This window comes from Heterocephalus glaber, unplaced genomic scaffold, assembly GCF_053883595.1.
Source record: "Heterocephalus glaber isolate CG9 unplaced genomic scaffold, H.glaber_assembly_v1.0 deba00001550, whole genome shotgun sequence".
In the NCBI taxonomy this organism is placed as follows: Eukaryota; Metazoa; Chordata; class Mammalia; order Rodentia; family Bathyergidae; genus Heterocephalus; species Heterocephalus glaber.
The window spans coordinates 22386086-22400191 of record NW_028258343.1 but is presented as its reverse complement, the minus strand read 5'-3'; the positions used below and the strand labels follow the sequence as shown (position 1 = coordinate 22400191).

At 39.0% G+C, this 14106-nt stretch overlaps 1 protein-coding gene across 10 annotated transcripts in view; it reads right to left on the bottom strand.

The window, feature by feature from the left end:
* Tbc1d32 (TBC1 domain family member 32) overlaps positions 1-14106 on the bottom strand; it is a 165056-nt gene that overhangs the window by 100655 nt on the left and 50295 nt on the right. For all 10 annotated transcript variants that reach the window (XM_087190189.1, XM_087190193.1, XM_087190192.1 and 7 more), the window contains 3 exons: positions 3641-3842; positions 3035-3117; positions 2-146 (listed from right to left, as the gene is read on the bottom strand). In XM_087190189.1, coding sequence (XP_087046315.1) covers positions 2-146; positions 3035-3117; positions 3641-3842 — 430 coding nt within the window. The remainder of the gene's footprint in view (position 1; positions 147-3034; positions 3118-3640; positions 3843-14106) is intronic.

Sequence of the window (14106 nt, the reverse complement as noted above, 5' to 3'; positions counted from 1 at the left end):
CCTGTAGATTTTCGGCATACTGGTTGGACATAAATGTCACACAGTCATTGATTACACCTGCTCTGTGAAGAAGCAGTAATCCTTTGGGGGTAGCAGCAAAATTCAGTAAATCATCTAACAAACTCTCTTCCCACGCCATACTGAAACTGGTAAAAGGAAGGTAGAAGTTATTTTAGTATGCTAAAACCTGAATGAAAAATGTTTCAGCTTTATCCTTCCAATAATTAAATTTGTAGACCACACACTGATTGTAAACTATTCAAAAGACATTTTAAAATAAGATTAAAAAATTGGTTTCTTTGATGGTAAATTCCTTTCTTCTTATCTCCTGTTCTAACAATTCTCCTTCACTGAGGGAAACAAGCATTAACTGCATTTTTTCAGTATTTTATTACAACTTCTCTCCTGCAAGCTTAAATCTATTCTGATTTGCTAGTGTTATCCTGTTTGCCTGGATCCTTCAACTCTCAACTTTCCACTATTTCTGTACTTTCTTTCATTGTAAAATGTGTTTTCTGACTTTCTAAGCCATGTTATTTCCATGGGATTTTATATTTTGCTTTGGGAGAATGACGTTTTTTTTTTCTCAGAACACAAATATAAAGAAGACCCACAACTTTCTCCAGAGAAAAAAATTAGAGCCCCAAGAGAATAAAAAGAATATTGAAAAGCATTGTCCTTAATATATACTATTATTTGTCAATTAAAATCTTTTTTAAATCTTCTAGAAATTGAGGAAAGATGCCATTATGATATCATTCAAAGTACCATTAAGATAAATTCAGAGAGATACAGCAAACACCAAAACCTTATGAAGGCCCTGAGTTCAATCTCCGGCATCATATAAAAAGATGAATAAATACAAGGACACATGACAATAGATTTATCAGTTTCTACCCATTCAGAAGATAATGGAGTAATAGCTTCGAATACTGATGAAAAATAATTTTCTACTTAAACATTTATACCCAGATAAACTATCACCTCTGACTGAGAATGTGTGTGTTGGGCGAGGGGAGGGGGAATGGGTTGGAAGAAGAACAGACATTTTTAGACATAAAAAGAAAGGATAATTTTACCATTCTCAAATCTTAATCAAAGAACAATTCAAAGATAACAAAGCATGGGGGGAAAAGTAAGCCTACTGAACAGAATAGGCCACAAGCTTCAACACATGTCATAAAAAAGGTAGTAAAAACAGGTTCAATAAATTAAACAGTGCGAAGAAATAAACTAGGTGATTTAAAATATAAAACCAAACTTCCCGATAACATCAACAGGACAGAGAATTATAGTATGTGTACAGGATTAATGGCTACAGAAGCTCGCTAAAACCCATGATGCACATCCAGCATGATACAAACACCTAACTACTTCGTATTTTCTTTTTTAAAACATATAAATGTTTCTGCTACTCATTTTTAATTCTCCTTTGAACTTTCGTAAAGACACTCCAAATTTCTCAACACGGCAGGAAGGTTGGAGCTGTTGAATTCTAGCATCCTGTTGCTCTGGGGAGGGTCCATGGCAAAGCTCACTTGGTCAGTTTGCAGAATGGTGATGCCCGTGGAAGGTGAGTTTCCTGGGAGCACAGGTCAGCCGCACAGACCCGAGAGCCCTGGGACTGCATACTCAGGTCTCCACAGGCCCCGGGACCACCAGGACAGGTATAGCGCCGTCTGCCCTTCTCTGTGATCACAGTTTTCTCTGCAGTCACCTCAGAAGGACCTCACAGAGCTTCAGTCACTGATATGAACCTGCAGCATGCAGAAACTGCATGCGGGCCTCTAGTCTCTGTCCAGGCTGAGAGACATAGCACACAGCCCAACTATGCACCAGCCCCTATCTTTTGGACAGTGCTGTCATCACCTGCAAATGGGGATGAAGAAGGAACCTCCAAGAGTCACTGGAAAATGTAAGGTCAGAATGCTCAGCACTAGTGTGTCAAAGGCACAACCCTGACAGTTCTCACAGATCACACCTGCTTCTACCTTTTTCATATCAATCTTAATCAAGACCTCGGGCTTTGGAAGTCTCATTCATACCAACTCAGGCACACAGGAATACCAGGTGCTTGCAGTGCGCAGGAGCAGGCTGGCTAACTGTCCCAGATGGCTGAACACACATTTTACCAGAGTCAGAGAACACATGGTGCCTGTCTCACACCAGCTTCTTCAAGAAAGCAAAACAACAAAAGGTACTCGACTCTATGAGGTCATCAATAAGAGTGAACAAAACCTCTACTAAAATCTTTCGTTTCTCTTAAGACATAATGATGGTTAACTGGATGTCAACTTGCCTGGAGGAAGGAATCCCTAGCGCACTGGTGGAACATTATTCTGGGGTGTGTTCCCCAGGATTTTCCCAGAGGACAGTGGCAGAGTCTCAGGTTGACCCTCAGTGTGGACAGTGGAATAAGGGGAAATGTGAACAGCTACCCCTGCTGGAGCTGGATGTTCTCTTCTTGTCCTGCCCATGGAAATCGATGTCTAGACTCTCCGGCCTCAGCCTCCAGACCCACAGGGTCCTGGACTGCACTGAGCAACCCTACCAGCAACCCAGGGTCCCAGCTTGCAGACAGCCTGCTGTGGGACTTCCCAGTCTCCACCACCATGTGAGTCAATTCCCTGAAGAAATCCTCTGCTGTCTAATGCATAACGCTGTAGAATGCCTTGGCTCTGTCGCTGTAGAGCCCTGATGGATGTGGCACTTCCACCCTAACCCTAAGCCCACCCTAACCCACTTCTAGTGTGCTAATCCAACACATGTTCTGGAAACACTACAGTATGTCAAGGTTCCTAGTCTAAAGTGGAGAAACATGACAGAGTAAGGATACCAAATATTGCTAGTCTGTCGGAAAGGTTATACGTACCACATAATCTCTAAAGATCTTCTGAACTGTAGTTTTTCGGAACCTGTGTATATAGATTTACTTCCTATAAAATGTTTTTGCCATAGTATTTTATTACATTTTAACAATTTTTAAATTATTTCAGCAAATGTAATATGCACACAACTTTAACAGTATACTTACATGTTCTGGGATCCCTGGCTCACGGAAGAGACAGAATGAGAACCCAGTACTGGAGTAGGGATTCCTTCTGAAGGCAAACTTGCCTAGAAGACAACCGATTAACTTACATTACTTTTCTTACTGACAGCACTTACCATGAGACCTTTTTTGCTGCATTTGTATTTTTTAATAAAGTTATAATTAAAATCAAAATTGTTACTGCAAGGCAAATGATTTGGCTCAGCATCCTATCACAAACCATTTAACAGATGAGCCACATACAGAGGTTACAAGACCTAGGAAAGCACCGACAGGCGCCATACCCCGCCCCTGCTGCACCATGGTCTCCAGCATCTGTAAGGAAACCGCTTTCTCTGCAACTGCTCAGCTCTAACTTCCCTGAGGCCTCTGCTACCACAGCCCCTGTGCGCCTGCACAGGCTTGGGATTGTGGGCACTGAGAGAGCGGAGGTGCAAAGCCCTCATGCTGGCTGGAGAGGCTCAGGTGCCCTGGGTGCTGTGATGCCAGAGTCGCCTTTCCCCCAGGAAAACTGTATCCAGAGGCGCTGCGGCCTTGCCTGTATCTGAAATGGAGGTCTGCGGGGGACGGGGGCTCTCCAGCACTCACCTTCCTCCGCGCCTGCGCGACGGCCTCGTGCAGACTGTAAGGAAGCAGCGCCTGCAGCCCCTCACAGGTGCCGCACATCTGGCAGCACAGGGACACGAACGCGCGCTGCACCGCAGGCAGCAGCGCTGACCCGGCAAGGCCAGGAACCTCCCCCTCCAGAAGTCTCTTTGTAAACTGGGCGGTTACATGAGCGCCTGTAAGACTAGAAGACGACACCAAGGTCACATAACCCTGACTGCAAAGCACCGCCCAAAAGGCCGGCCTGGTCAGAAAGCCTCCTCTGCTTAGGGCGTCCCTGTGCCCAGGCCAGTGAGAAGTCCAGCAGTGAGCAGTTTCAGCGGGAGGCGGGAAAGAACAGGGGGCCAGAGAGGGAGACAGAGCGCCACACGCAGGTCCAGGGTCACAGACGACAAGCAGCCAGGGCCGTGTGTGATTCTTGACTCCACAGTGGAGACAGAACCCTGAATTCTCCACCCTTCCCAATGTGGACGCATTTCCCAGGCAGGCCATGTGCAAGATGCCAACCTCAAAGGCCGAGACACTGTTACCAGCAGTAACAGATACACGACAGACTAACGTGCTTACAGTGTGCTGTGCCCCATTCTAATTACACCAAGTTTACCTTCCAGCAGATTGGGTGTTTCTGCTTTAACATCTAGGTCTCTGACCCATTTTGGTTTTAGCTCAGCACACCGTGAGAGATGTGGGTCTGGCTTTAACCTTTTGCATCCAGACAGCCAGCTTTCCCAGCACCATTTATTAAGGAAGCTATCTTCCCCCACTGTATGTTTTCGGCTCTTTTATCGAAGATCAGATAGCTGAATGTGCCTGGGGATGTTTCTGCATCCTCTATTCTGTTCCACTGGCCCACATGTCTGTTTTTTGCCAATACAATGTTGTGTTTATCACCGTGGCTTTGGGATAGTTTGAAGTCTTGGACTGTGATGCCTTCCTCTTTGACCCAGTTACGGAGGTTTGCTTTTGTTATTCTGGGTCTCTTCTGGTTCTGTATGAATTTTTGGATTATTTTCTCTAGCTCTGTGAGAAATGCTACTGGTTTCTCATTGGGATTGCATTAAGTCTGTACATCAGTTTTGGGAGTGTGGCCATTTAGACTATATTGGTTCTGCCTCCAGAACAGGGGATATCTTTCCACTTTCTGACATCTTCAAGTTCATTTTTCAGAGTACTACAGTATTCACTGAAGAGGTCTTCCACTTCCCTTGGTTAGGTTAATTCTTAAGTATTTAATTTCTTGATGCTACTGTGAATGGTACTGTTCTCCTAATTTCTTTCTCAGTGAGTTCATATTGGTATATAGGAATGGTATTAATTTTTGTGTGTTAATTTTGTATCCTGCCACAGTACTGAATTTGGGTATTAATTCTGAGAGTCTGTTGGTAGAATTTTTTGGGTCCTCTATGTAGAGTACCAGGTCATCTACAAATAATTTGACTTCTTTTCCTGTACATATCCCTTTTATTTCTTTTTCTTGCCCAATTTCTCTAAAAGTTTCAAGAACTATATTGAATAGCAGTGTCGATAGTGGACATTTTTGTCTTGTTCCTGATTTTAGAGGGAAAGTTTTCAGCTTCTCCAGTTTATTATAATGTTGGCCATTGGTTTGTCATAAGTCCCATTTATCATACCGAGGTTTGGTCCTTCTGTACCTATTTTCTTCAGGGTTTTTATCATGAATAGATGTTGGATTTTGTCACAGGTTTTTTCTGCATCTATTGAGAAGATGTGTGATTTCTGTCCTTGTTTCTGATTATTTGATGTATTACATTTATTGACTTGCATATGTTCAACAATGCTTATATCCCTAGGATGAAGCCTACTTGGTATAATCTTTTTGATGATTTTTAATATTATGTTTGCCAGTACATTGTTGAAGATTTTTGCAATTACACTGATTAAAGAGATTGGCCTGTAGTTCTCTTTTTTTGTTTGGGTCCTTTACTGGGTTTGGAATCAGGGTAATGCTAAACTTCTAGGAATAACTCTTGGGAGTACTCCTCCCCTTTCAATTTCATTAAAGAATTTGAGGAATATGACCATTAGGTCTTCCCTAAAGTTCCTGTAGAATTTGAGAGTGAATTCATCAGAACCTGAGCTTTCTTGGTAGCTTTGTTATTACTTCTTCAATTTCATTGCCTGTTACTAGACTGTTCAGGGTTTTATATATTCTTGGTCCAGTTTTGGTAATCAATCCTATGTATCTAGGAACCTATCCATATCCTCTAATTCTCCAATTTGTTAAGAGTACAGATTCTCAAAGTACTAATAATCTTCTGGATTTCAGTGGGGTACATTATCATTTCTAACTGTTTTGATTTGGGTCTTTTCTTTCATTTTTTTGTTAAGATTGCCTAGGGGTTTGTCTATTTTGTTTATTCTTTCAAAGAACCAGCTCTTCAATTCATTGCTTCTTTCTAATTTTATTTAGTCTTATAAATCATGGAGAGTGATTTGGAAAAATTTGACTTCATGAAAATTAATATTTATATGAAAACAAAAACTTCTACGTGGTTAAGTGATAGGAAACAAAAGGAGATCTAGAACTCATGATAAAGGGTTAGTCCTCCAAATTTAAAAAACAATTGTTATACAATAATAAAGATATCTATTTAAAAATAAAGTTAAATATAAAGCTTCAGGTCCACCACCTTTTCCTCCCAGCCTTCTCTCTAGGGTTAGGCTCTTCTGTCAGCCAATGGAAGAGGCTTTTCCATGGAATCTGACAGAATCAAGGTGCAACCAAAGGTACTGACATCACTGATCCCCCCCAAAACTGTCAAGGAATGGAGTAACAAGCCCCGCCTTCTCATGCGGTTTTCCAGCTACATTTTAGTCCATCTTAAATATTTAAAGAAACCTCTCATTAAAAACAGAAACTGGTAACTTGAATGTGGTAGGGTAGAAGCAGGCAGCATTATCAGTCCCTCTGAGACCTGTAATCAACACAGCTAGAAAACAGCTACTCAGTGAGGGAAAAGAGAAGAACTACTCCAGGTTTCAAGAAAGACCCAACAGAAAAGCTAAAATTCATGGAGAAACAGAAAGGCCACACAGAGAAAGGAATGAACCAGTCCACAATGCCCAACCCAGTTCTGGAGGCAGGGAATCCTGACGCCAAGCACAGGGTGAACCCAGGGAGGGCCAAAGCCAAAGGGGACACATTGTGGCTGGCAGCACAGGTACTACAAGCTGTACCTTCACAAGAACAAGGCAAAACTACTCCTCAAAGGTCCCTGACCCACCAGTAACAGAATAGAAGTGACATGGATAAAGTGCCCAACAAAGAAATCAAAAGATTGATTTGTAAAATGATTAATGACTTTGGAGAAGATGCAAATAAAGAGCTGAATAAACTAAGAAAGATAATTCAGGGTATGAAGAAGCAATTAAACACACAGAGAGAGAGAGAGAGGGAGAGAGGGAGACAGAGGGAGAGAGAGAGAGGGGGGAGAGAGAGAGAGAAATTCTGAAGAACCAAACGGACATGTTGGAAAACAAAATACATCAAAAGCTCAATGGATGCCTCACCAATAGAAGGGTCAAGTAGAAGACAAAATTTCAGAGACTGAAGCTAAAGTCAAAGAATTATCATAGTCTTATACTTAGAAGAAGGTCAAAATTATGAACAAACATCCAAGAACTCTGGATAAAAGACCTTTGCAGGAGACTGCAATATTGATTATGCCCCAAACAGGCTGTAAGCAGTGCAGGCCGAGAAGAGTTGACCCCCAACTGGCTTGTTTTGAGAAGCAAGTCTAGTGGAAGCCTATGTGGTGAGGTTGGAGTAACTCACATCCAAATTCCATTCCCACAATTAAAACTTTCTTAACTAGAAGGACAATGTTCTAATTATAACCATATACTTTGTCTATTCTGTTCCTAATTCAAGAATGCTTCCTTTACGAGCTTTATCTCCATCAATTTTCATAAACACTGCAGGATTGTGCATCCTCACATGTAGTCCCATCCTCATGCATAGCTCGCCTTTACCCCAATTGATAAAAATCACTAATAAAAATCAGTGGCATGGATGGACCAGCACCTTTTGCTAAAGTAGCATTGGCCGTCCTTGCTCCCTACCTTCTGTCCCTCTTAGTTCTGCCTTTTAGGTTTTTTTCAGGCTTGTGTCATAGATTGGGCAGGAGACTGGAGCCTACTGCAGAGGTTTCTGGTAACATTTCAGGGGTTCCCAACACACCATCCTTGAAAATTTTGGAGTAGGAGGATCCCAAGCTTCAAACTAACGGCACAAAAAAAAATCTATTTAATGAAATAATAACAGAAACCTTCTCAAATATTGGGAAAGATAAGGACTTCCAGGTACAGGGTGCACTTCAAACACACAGAAACAACCAGAAAAGATCCTCCCTGTGATATATTATAGTTAAAACGGTAAGAGCACAGAACAAGGGAAGAATATTGAAAGGCGTAAGAGAACATCCCAGGTCACTTACAGAGGAAAACCAATCAGAATACCTGCAGACGTTCTTGCAGACACCCTGAAGCCCAGGACAGAAAATAATTGCCAACCTTCATGACTATATCCAGCAAAGCCATTCTTCCTATGAAGGAGAAATAAAGACATTCCAAGATAAGCATAAAGAAATTCATGACCACTAAGCCAGCACTGCAGAAATACTTAAAGAAACCCTGCAAACAGAAGAGTAGATAAACTATTGAGAATTATGAAAGGCTCAAACATTTCTTAAAAAAACAACAAAGTGACAGGAATTAATACATGCCTTTCTATAATAATTCTGAGAGGAAATGGTCTTAATTCTCCAATCAAAAGACAAAGACTGGGGCCGGGGATTTAGCTCAGTGGTTCGCCACCTGCCTCACAAACGCAAGGACCAACGTTCGATCCCTGGTACCAAAAAAAAAGACAAAGACTGGAAGACTGTATTGAAAAACAAAATCCAACTCTTTGCTGCCTATAAGAAACACATTCCACTAGCAAAGATATACACATACTGAAGAATGAAAGAATATGGAAAACAATATTTGATAATGGATTCCAAAAGCAATCAGGAATAGCTGTATTCATATCAGACAAAGCAAATTTCAAGACAAACTTAGAAGAAACAAAGAAGGCTACCGCTAAATATTGATAAAAGGATCAAACCACCAAGAAGATATAACAATTATAAATACTATAGATGCAACAAACACTGGTGGACACAATTACAGAAAATAAATTCTACTTAAAATAAAGGCACACCTAGGGACCAATGTGACGATAGTGGAAGACTTCAATACCTACTCTAGAGCCTTTTTTTTTTACTGCCAGGGATCGAACTTGGGACCATGCGCTTGTGAGGCAGGTGGCAGAACCACTGAGCTAAAACCCTGGCCCTTCAATACCCACTCTAATCAATAGATGTCATCCAAACAAACAAAACATCAGAATTAAGCTACCCCATAGATTCAATGGACTTACAACAGGTGTCTACAAAACATTCCATCCAAAAACTATAGAATATGTTATTCTCAGTAGCTCACCAAATATTCTCCAAAACAGATCAGAGTATAGGCCATAAAGCAAGCCTTTAAAATAAAAAAAAAAAGAACGAAAGAATGTCATGCATTTTGCCAGATTAAAATGCAATGAAATTAGAAATCAACAGTTAGAGAAGTTACAAAAACTATACAAACTGACGCAGATTGAGCATCTCACCTGGAGGGAAATTTTTTTACAAAATCTCTAGAATCAAATTAAAAGGGAAATACAAGATGCCAAAGTCTGGGATAGAGCAAAGGCCATTCTGAAATGGAAGTTTATGCCTACTACATCAAAACATCAGAGAGGGCCAGGGATTTAGCTCAGTGGTGCCACCGCCTGCCTCACAAGCCCAAGGACCGGAGTTTGATCCCTGGTACCAAAACAAACAAACAAACAAACAAATCAGACAGATCTCAAATAACCTGATGATGTATCTCACAGTCTTAAAAAAAATAAGAACAAACCAAAATCAAACTGAACAGAAAGAAAGAAAAAATAAAAATGAGAACTCAAGTTAATGAGATAGAAGCTAAAAGAACAATACACAGGATCAATGAAATGAAGAATTGGTGCTTTTAAGACAAGAATGATAATTCCTTAGCCAGACTAACCAAAAGGAAGAAAAAGAAAACTCAAATCAATACAATTAAAGATAGAAAAGGTAATGTTACAACAGATGCTTCCAAAACCCAGAGGATAATCAGGGGCTATTTTGAAAACTTATATTCTAATTAATTGGAGAACCCAGAAGAAGTAGATAAATTTCTAGACACATCTGGCCTACCACAATTGAACCAAGAGGACACAAAAAAACCCAAGTATATCAACAGCAAGGAATGAGATTGAAAAAGTAATTAAAAAAAAAAATCTTCCAACAATGAAAAGCTCAGGACAAGATGTCTTCACTGCTGAATGTTACTAGACCATTAGAGAAGAACTAACACCAATCTTCCTCACATTATTTCATGCAGGAAAAAGGAAGAAATATTTCCCAATTAATTCTATGAGACCAACATCACTTTGATACCAAAACTGGACAAAGACACAACAAGACAGACGGACAGACAGACAGACAGAAAGAAGAAAACAAAACTAAACTATGGACTAATGTCCATGGTGAAAATAGACACAAAACTCCTTAAGAAAATACATGTAAATCTGATGCACCAGCACATTAAAAAATTCATATACAATGTCATAAGACACAGGGGATGCAAGGATGTTTTAACATACGCAAGTCAGTAACTATAATACACCACATAAACAGACTCGAGAAGAAAAAAATCACATGATCATCTCAATTGATGAAAAAAGCTGTCAACAAAATTCAACATCCTTTCATGTTAATAGTCTGAAGAAACTTCATATTGAAAAATATACTTCAAAATACTAATAACTACGTAAGGCACAAAATCAGGAACAAAGCAAGGATAACCAATTTCATGTCTCCTGTTCATTACAGTACATAAAATTTTAGCTAGAGCAATTAGGCAAGAGAAAAAATAAAAAATATACAAATATAGTAATGCCTTGCTTCACAAATACTGCTGTTTGCAAACAATTCAGTTTGCAAACAAAAGTGTTCAGCAAAATTTTCCTTCTGTTTGCAAGCTCTGCATGGGGTGACAAACACAACCACAGCCATCTTCTCCAACAAATACAAATGCAATCATATTCCCTCAAATCATAAAACAAATTAAGTTCATAAACTGAGGTACCATTGTAGACAAGGAAGCAGTCAGATTACCGTTTTTTACAGATACTATGATCCTATACTTAGAAAACCCAAAGGGCTCCACCATAAGACTTTTAGAGTTGATAAATTAAGTGGCAGGATATAAAATCAATGTTTAAAAAATCAGTACCTTTTTTACATACCAATAATGACCTAGCTGAAAAAGAAATAAGGAAACAATCCCATTCACAAAATAAAGTTTTAAAAACTAGAAATAAATCTAAGGACATGAAAATTACAGAAAACTGAAGACATTAGAAGATGGAATATGAATTAGTCGATGGACCACATACATGAATCAGTAGAATCAGCACTGTTAAAATACCCACATTATCGAATGTTACCTATAGATGCAATGAAATTCCCAGTAAAATTTCAATGATACTCTTCACAGAACTAGCAAAAACAATTCTAAAATTCATATAGAAACACAAAAGACTCAGAATAGCCAAAGCAACCCTAAACAAAAAAAGCAAAGCAAGAGGCAGGTTAGCTAAAAAAGAAAAATAAAACACAAAAGTACTAATACCAGGAATGAAGGCAAGTCCATCACTATTGATTTGATAGTCCTTAAAGAATAGTAAGGGAATATTATAAACTGCTCTATGCACACAAATTTGATAATATAAATACATGAATAAATTTCTTTTTTTTTTTGGCAGTATGTAGAAAGTGGTTTTATTATAGGGATGGCAGTGTTGGTTCAGCATTAGAAGATCCACCCCCAAAAGTCATCATTTTAACAGAGGAAAGGAAAAAAGCCATATGATCCTGTCACTAGTTGCAGAAAAAGTATTGGACTAAATTCTACAGCTGTTCATGGTAAAAGCTATCAGGAGAATAGAAGTAGAACAGAAGCTTCTCAACAGATTAAAGACATGTACTCCATACTTCCAGCAAAAATGCCTTATATGAATAGAGAAGATACAATGCTTTCTCCCTAAGGTGGGGAACAAGGGCCCAAACCAAAATAGTCTGGCAATAAAAAGAAACAATTAGGATAGGATTGGCAAGGTAGAAGCAAAATCTTTATATGTAGATGAAATGATCACCAACAGAGAAAATAGTAAGAAATCTCTAGGAGCCCCTAGAACTTGTATTTGAATTTAGCAGGATTAGAAAACACAAGCTATATATAAAAATTCAGGTCTGTGTATACTTGCTATAAATGAAGAATTGGATATTGAAATTTAAAAGTTATGCAGGAGTACAAAGGACCTAGAAAAGTTAAAAACAAAAACAAAAACCAAACAGTGTTGGAAGATGTTTAGTACCTAAGTTTAAGACTTCTTCTAAAGCTACAGTAATCAAGGCAGTGTTGGTGTAAGGAAAGACATATAGATCATTGGAATAAAACAGAGAATCTAGAAATAGAACCACACATATATGGTCCACTGAGTTTTGAAAGATTATTTAACATTAACATTTTATAGAATATAAACTCAATTCAAGAGCCGAGGAAAAGATAGTGTTTTCAGCAAATGGCACTAGAACACCTGGTATCCATACATAAAAAATGAACCTCAACCCTTTATTTCCCTACATAAAAATAACTTGAAAGGATCTAAGAACCTAAATATGAAAGACTAAAACTATAAAACTTTAAGAAGAAATTATAAGGGAAAATGTTCATGCATTTAGGGTAAGCAAGAACTACCTAGGATACAAAAAACATGATGTATAAAAGACAAAAATTGATAAATGAGATTCCATCAAAATTTAGAACTTTAAATGACATCATTAAAATGAAAAGTAGTCCTTAAACAGACCATATTTACAATGCATATAACCTAAGACCAGAATATATAAAGAACTCTTACAGCTCATTAACAGACACCCCAATTAAAAAGTAGACACAAGAAGATGATAAACAGCCAGTATAGCACAAGGAATGGTGGGGAACGCTAGAATCAGAAAAATACTAATCAGTACAATAATAAGATTGAATTATACACTCATTAGGGAGATGAAGTTAAAAGTTTTAAAAGCCTTGTCATGACTTTTTCTTTTTGTTGGATTCTCCCCCTTTGTGTTTAATTTGTCACTCCCAATGGACTCATTCTGCTGGGTTTCCTGGGGTTGTGATCCTCATTGTCTTTTCCTAGGGTATTGTCTAAAATTTTTTGGAGTGTCGGTTTGGTATTCATGAAGTTCCTGAGGTGCTCTTTATCATGAAAGCATCTTATTTCTCCATCAATTCTGAAAGATAGTTTTGCAGGGTACATCAATCTGGGTTGGAGGCTGTTTTCCTTTAGGGCTTGAAATACATCACTCTAAGCTCTTCTTGCCTTCACGGTTTGCCTTGAGAAATCTGCTGTGATTCTGATGGGCTTTCCTTTGTATGTGATTTGTTTCTTTTCTCTCACTGCTTGTAGAATTTTGTTCTTCTGTTGGGTTTCTGGAATCCTAACTATTATATGCCCATGTGTAGATTTTTTTTGATCAAGGCACGAATAAACTTCTTGAATCACACAATCTGCCAACACTCACAAAAGAACAATCTGAATAGACCCATACTTACCAAAGAAACTCAATTACTAATTAACAGAAACAGAAAACACCAAACTCAAACTGGTTCACTGGTGAATCAAATATGTAAGGAAGAAATTGTACCAATGCTCAATATTCTCTTCTGGAAGATAGAAGCAGAAGGAATAACTCCTAACTTAGAATACCAGCATTCCAATAATACCTCAGCCTGCCAAAAATTAGAAACTGTTGTCTCTCAGGAACATGGCAAAAAAATTCACAGGCAACATACATAGCGGGAATTATTCACTACAACCAAGTAGTATTCATTCCAGGCTGGTTCAACATGGAAATATCAATTAATGAAATCTATCACAGCGACACGCTAAAGAAGAAAAGGAACATTTACTGCAATGTTATTTATGGAGGCAAAATCCTAGACAGAGCCTGATGTTCTCAAGGGACATGTCTGATTGAATAGTTTATGGTAAAGCCATACAAAAACGTTACTTTCTGTACTCACCTAGGAAAATACCCAGAGTTGCATGTGAAACAATCAAATTTCTGAGTAATGTACATCATACAATGCCATTTTCAAAAGGAGATAAACACATATGCTGTTCCGGTTGCCACAGCATTGTTAGGCAGAGGGTGTAGACGTCTGAACAAGAGCAAGAGCCAGAGCTGGGTGGCGGGTGGGAGAGAGAGAGGGAAAACCCTGCCACTGCGCACCTGTGC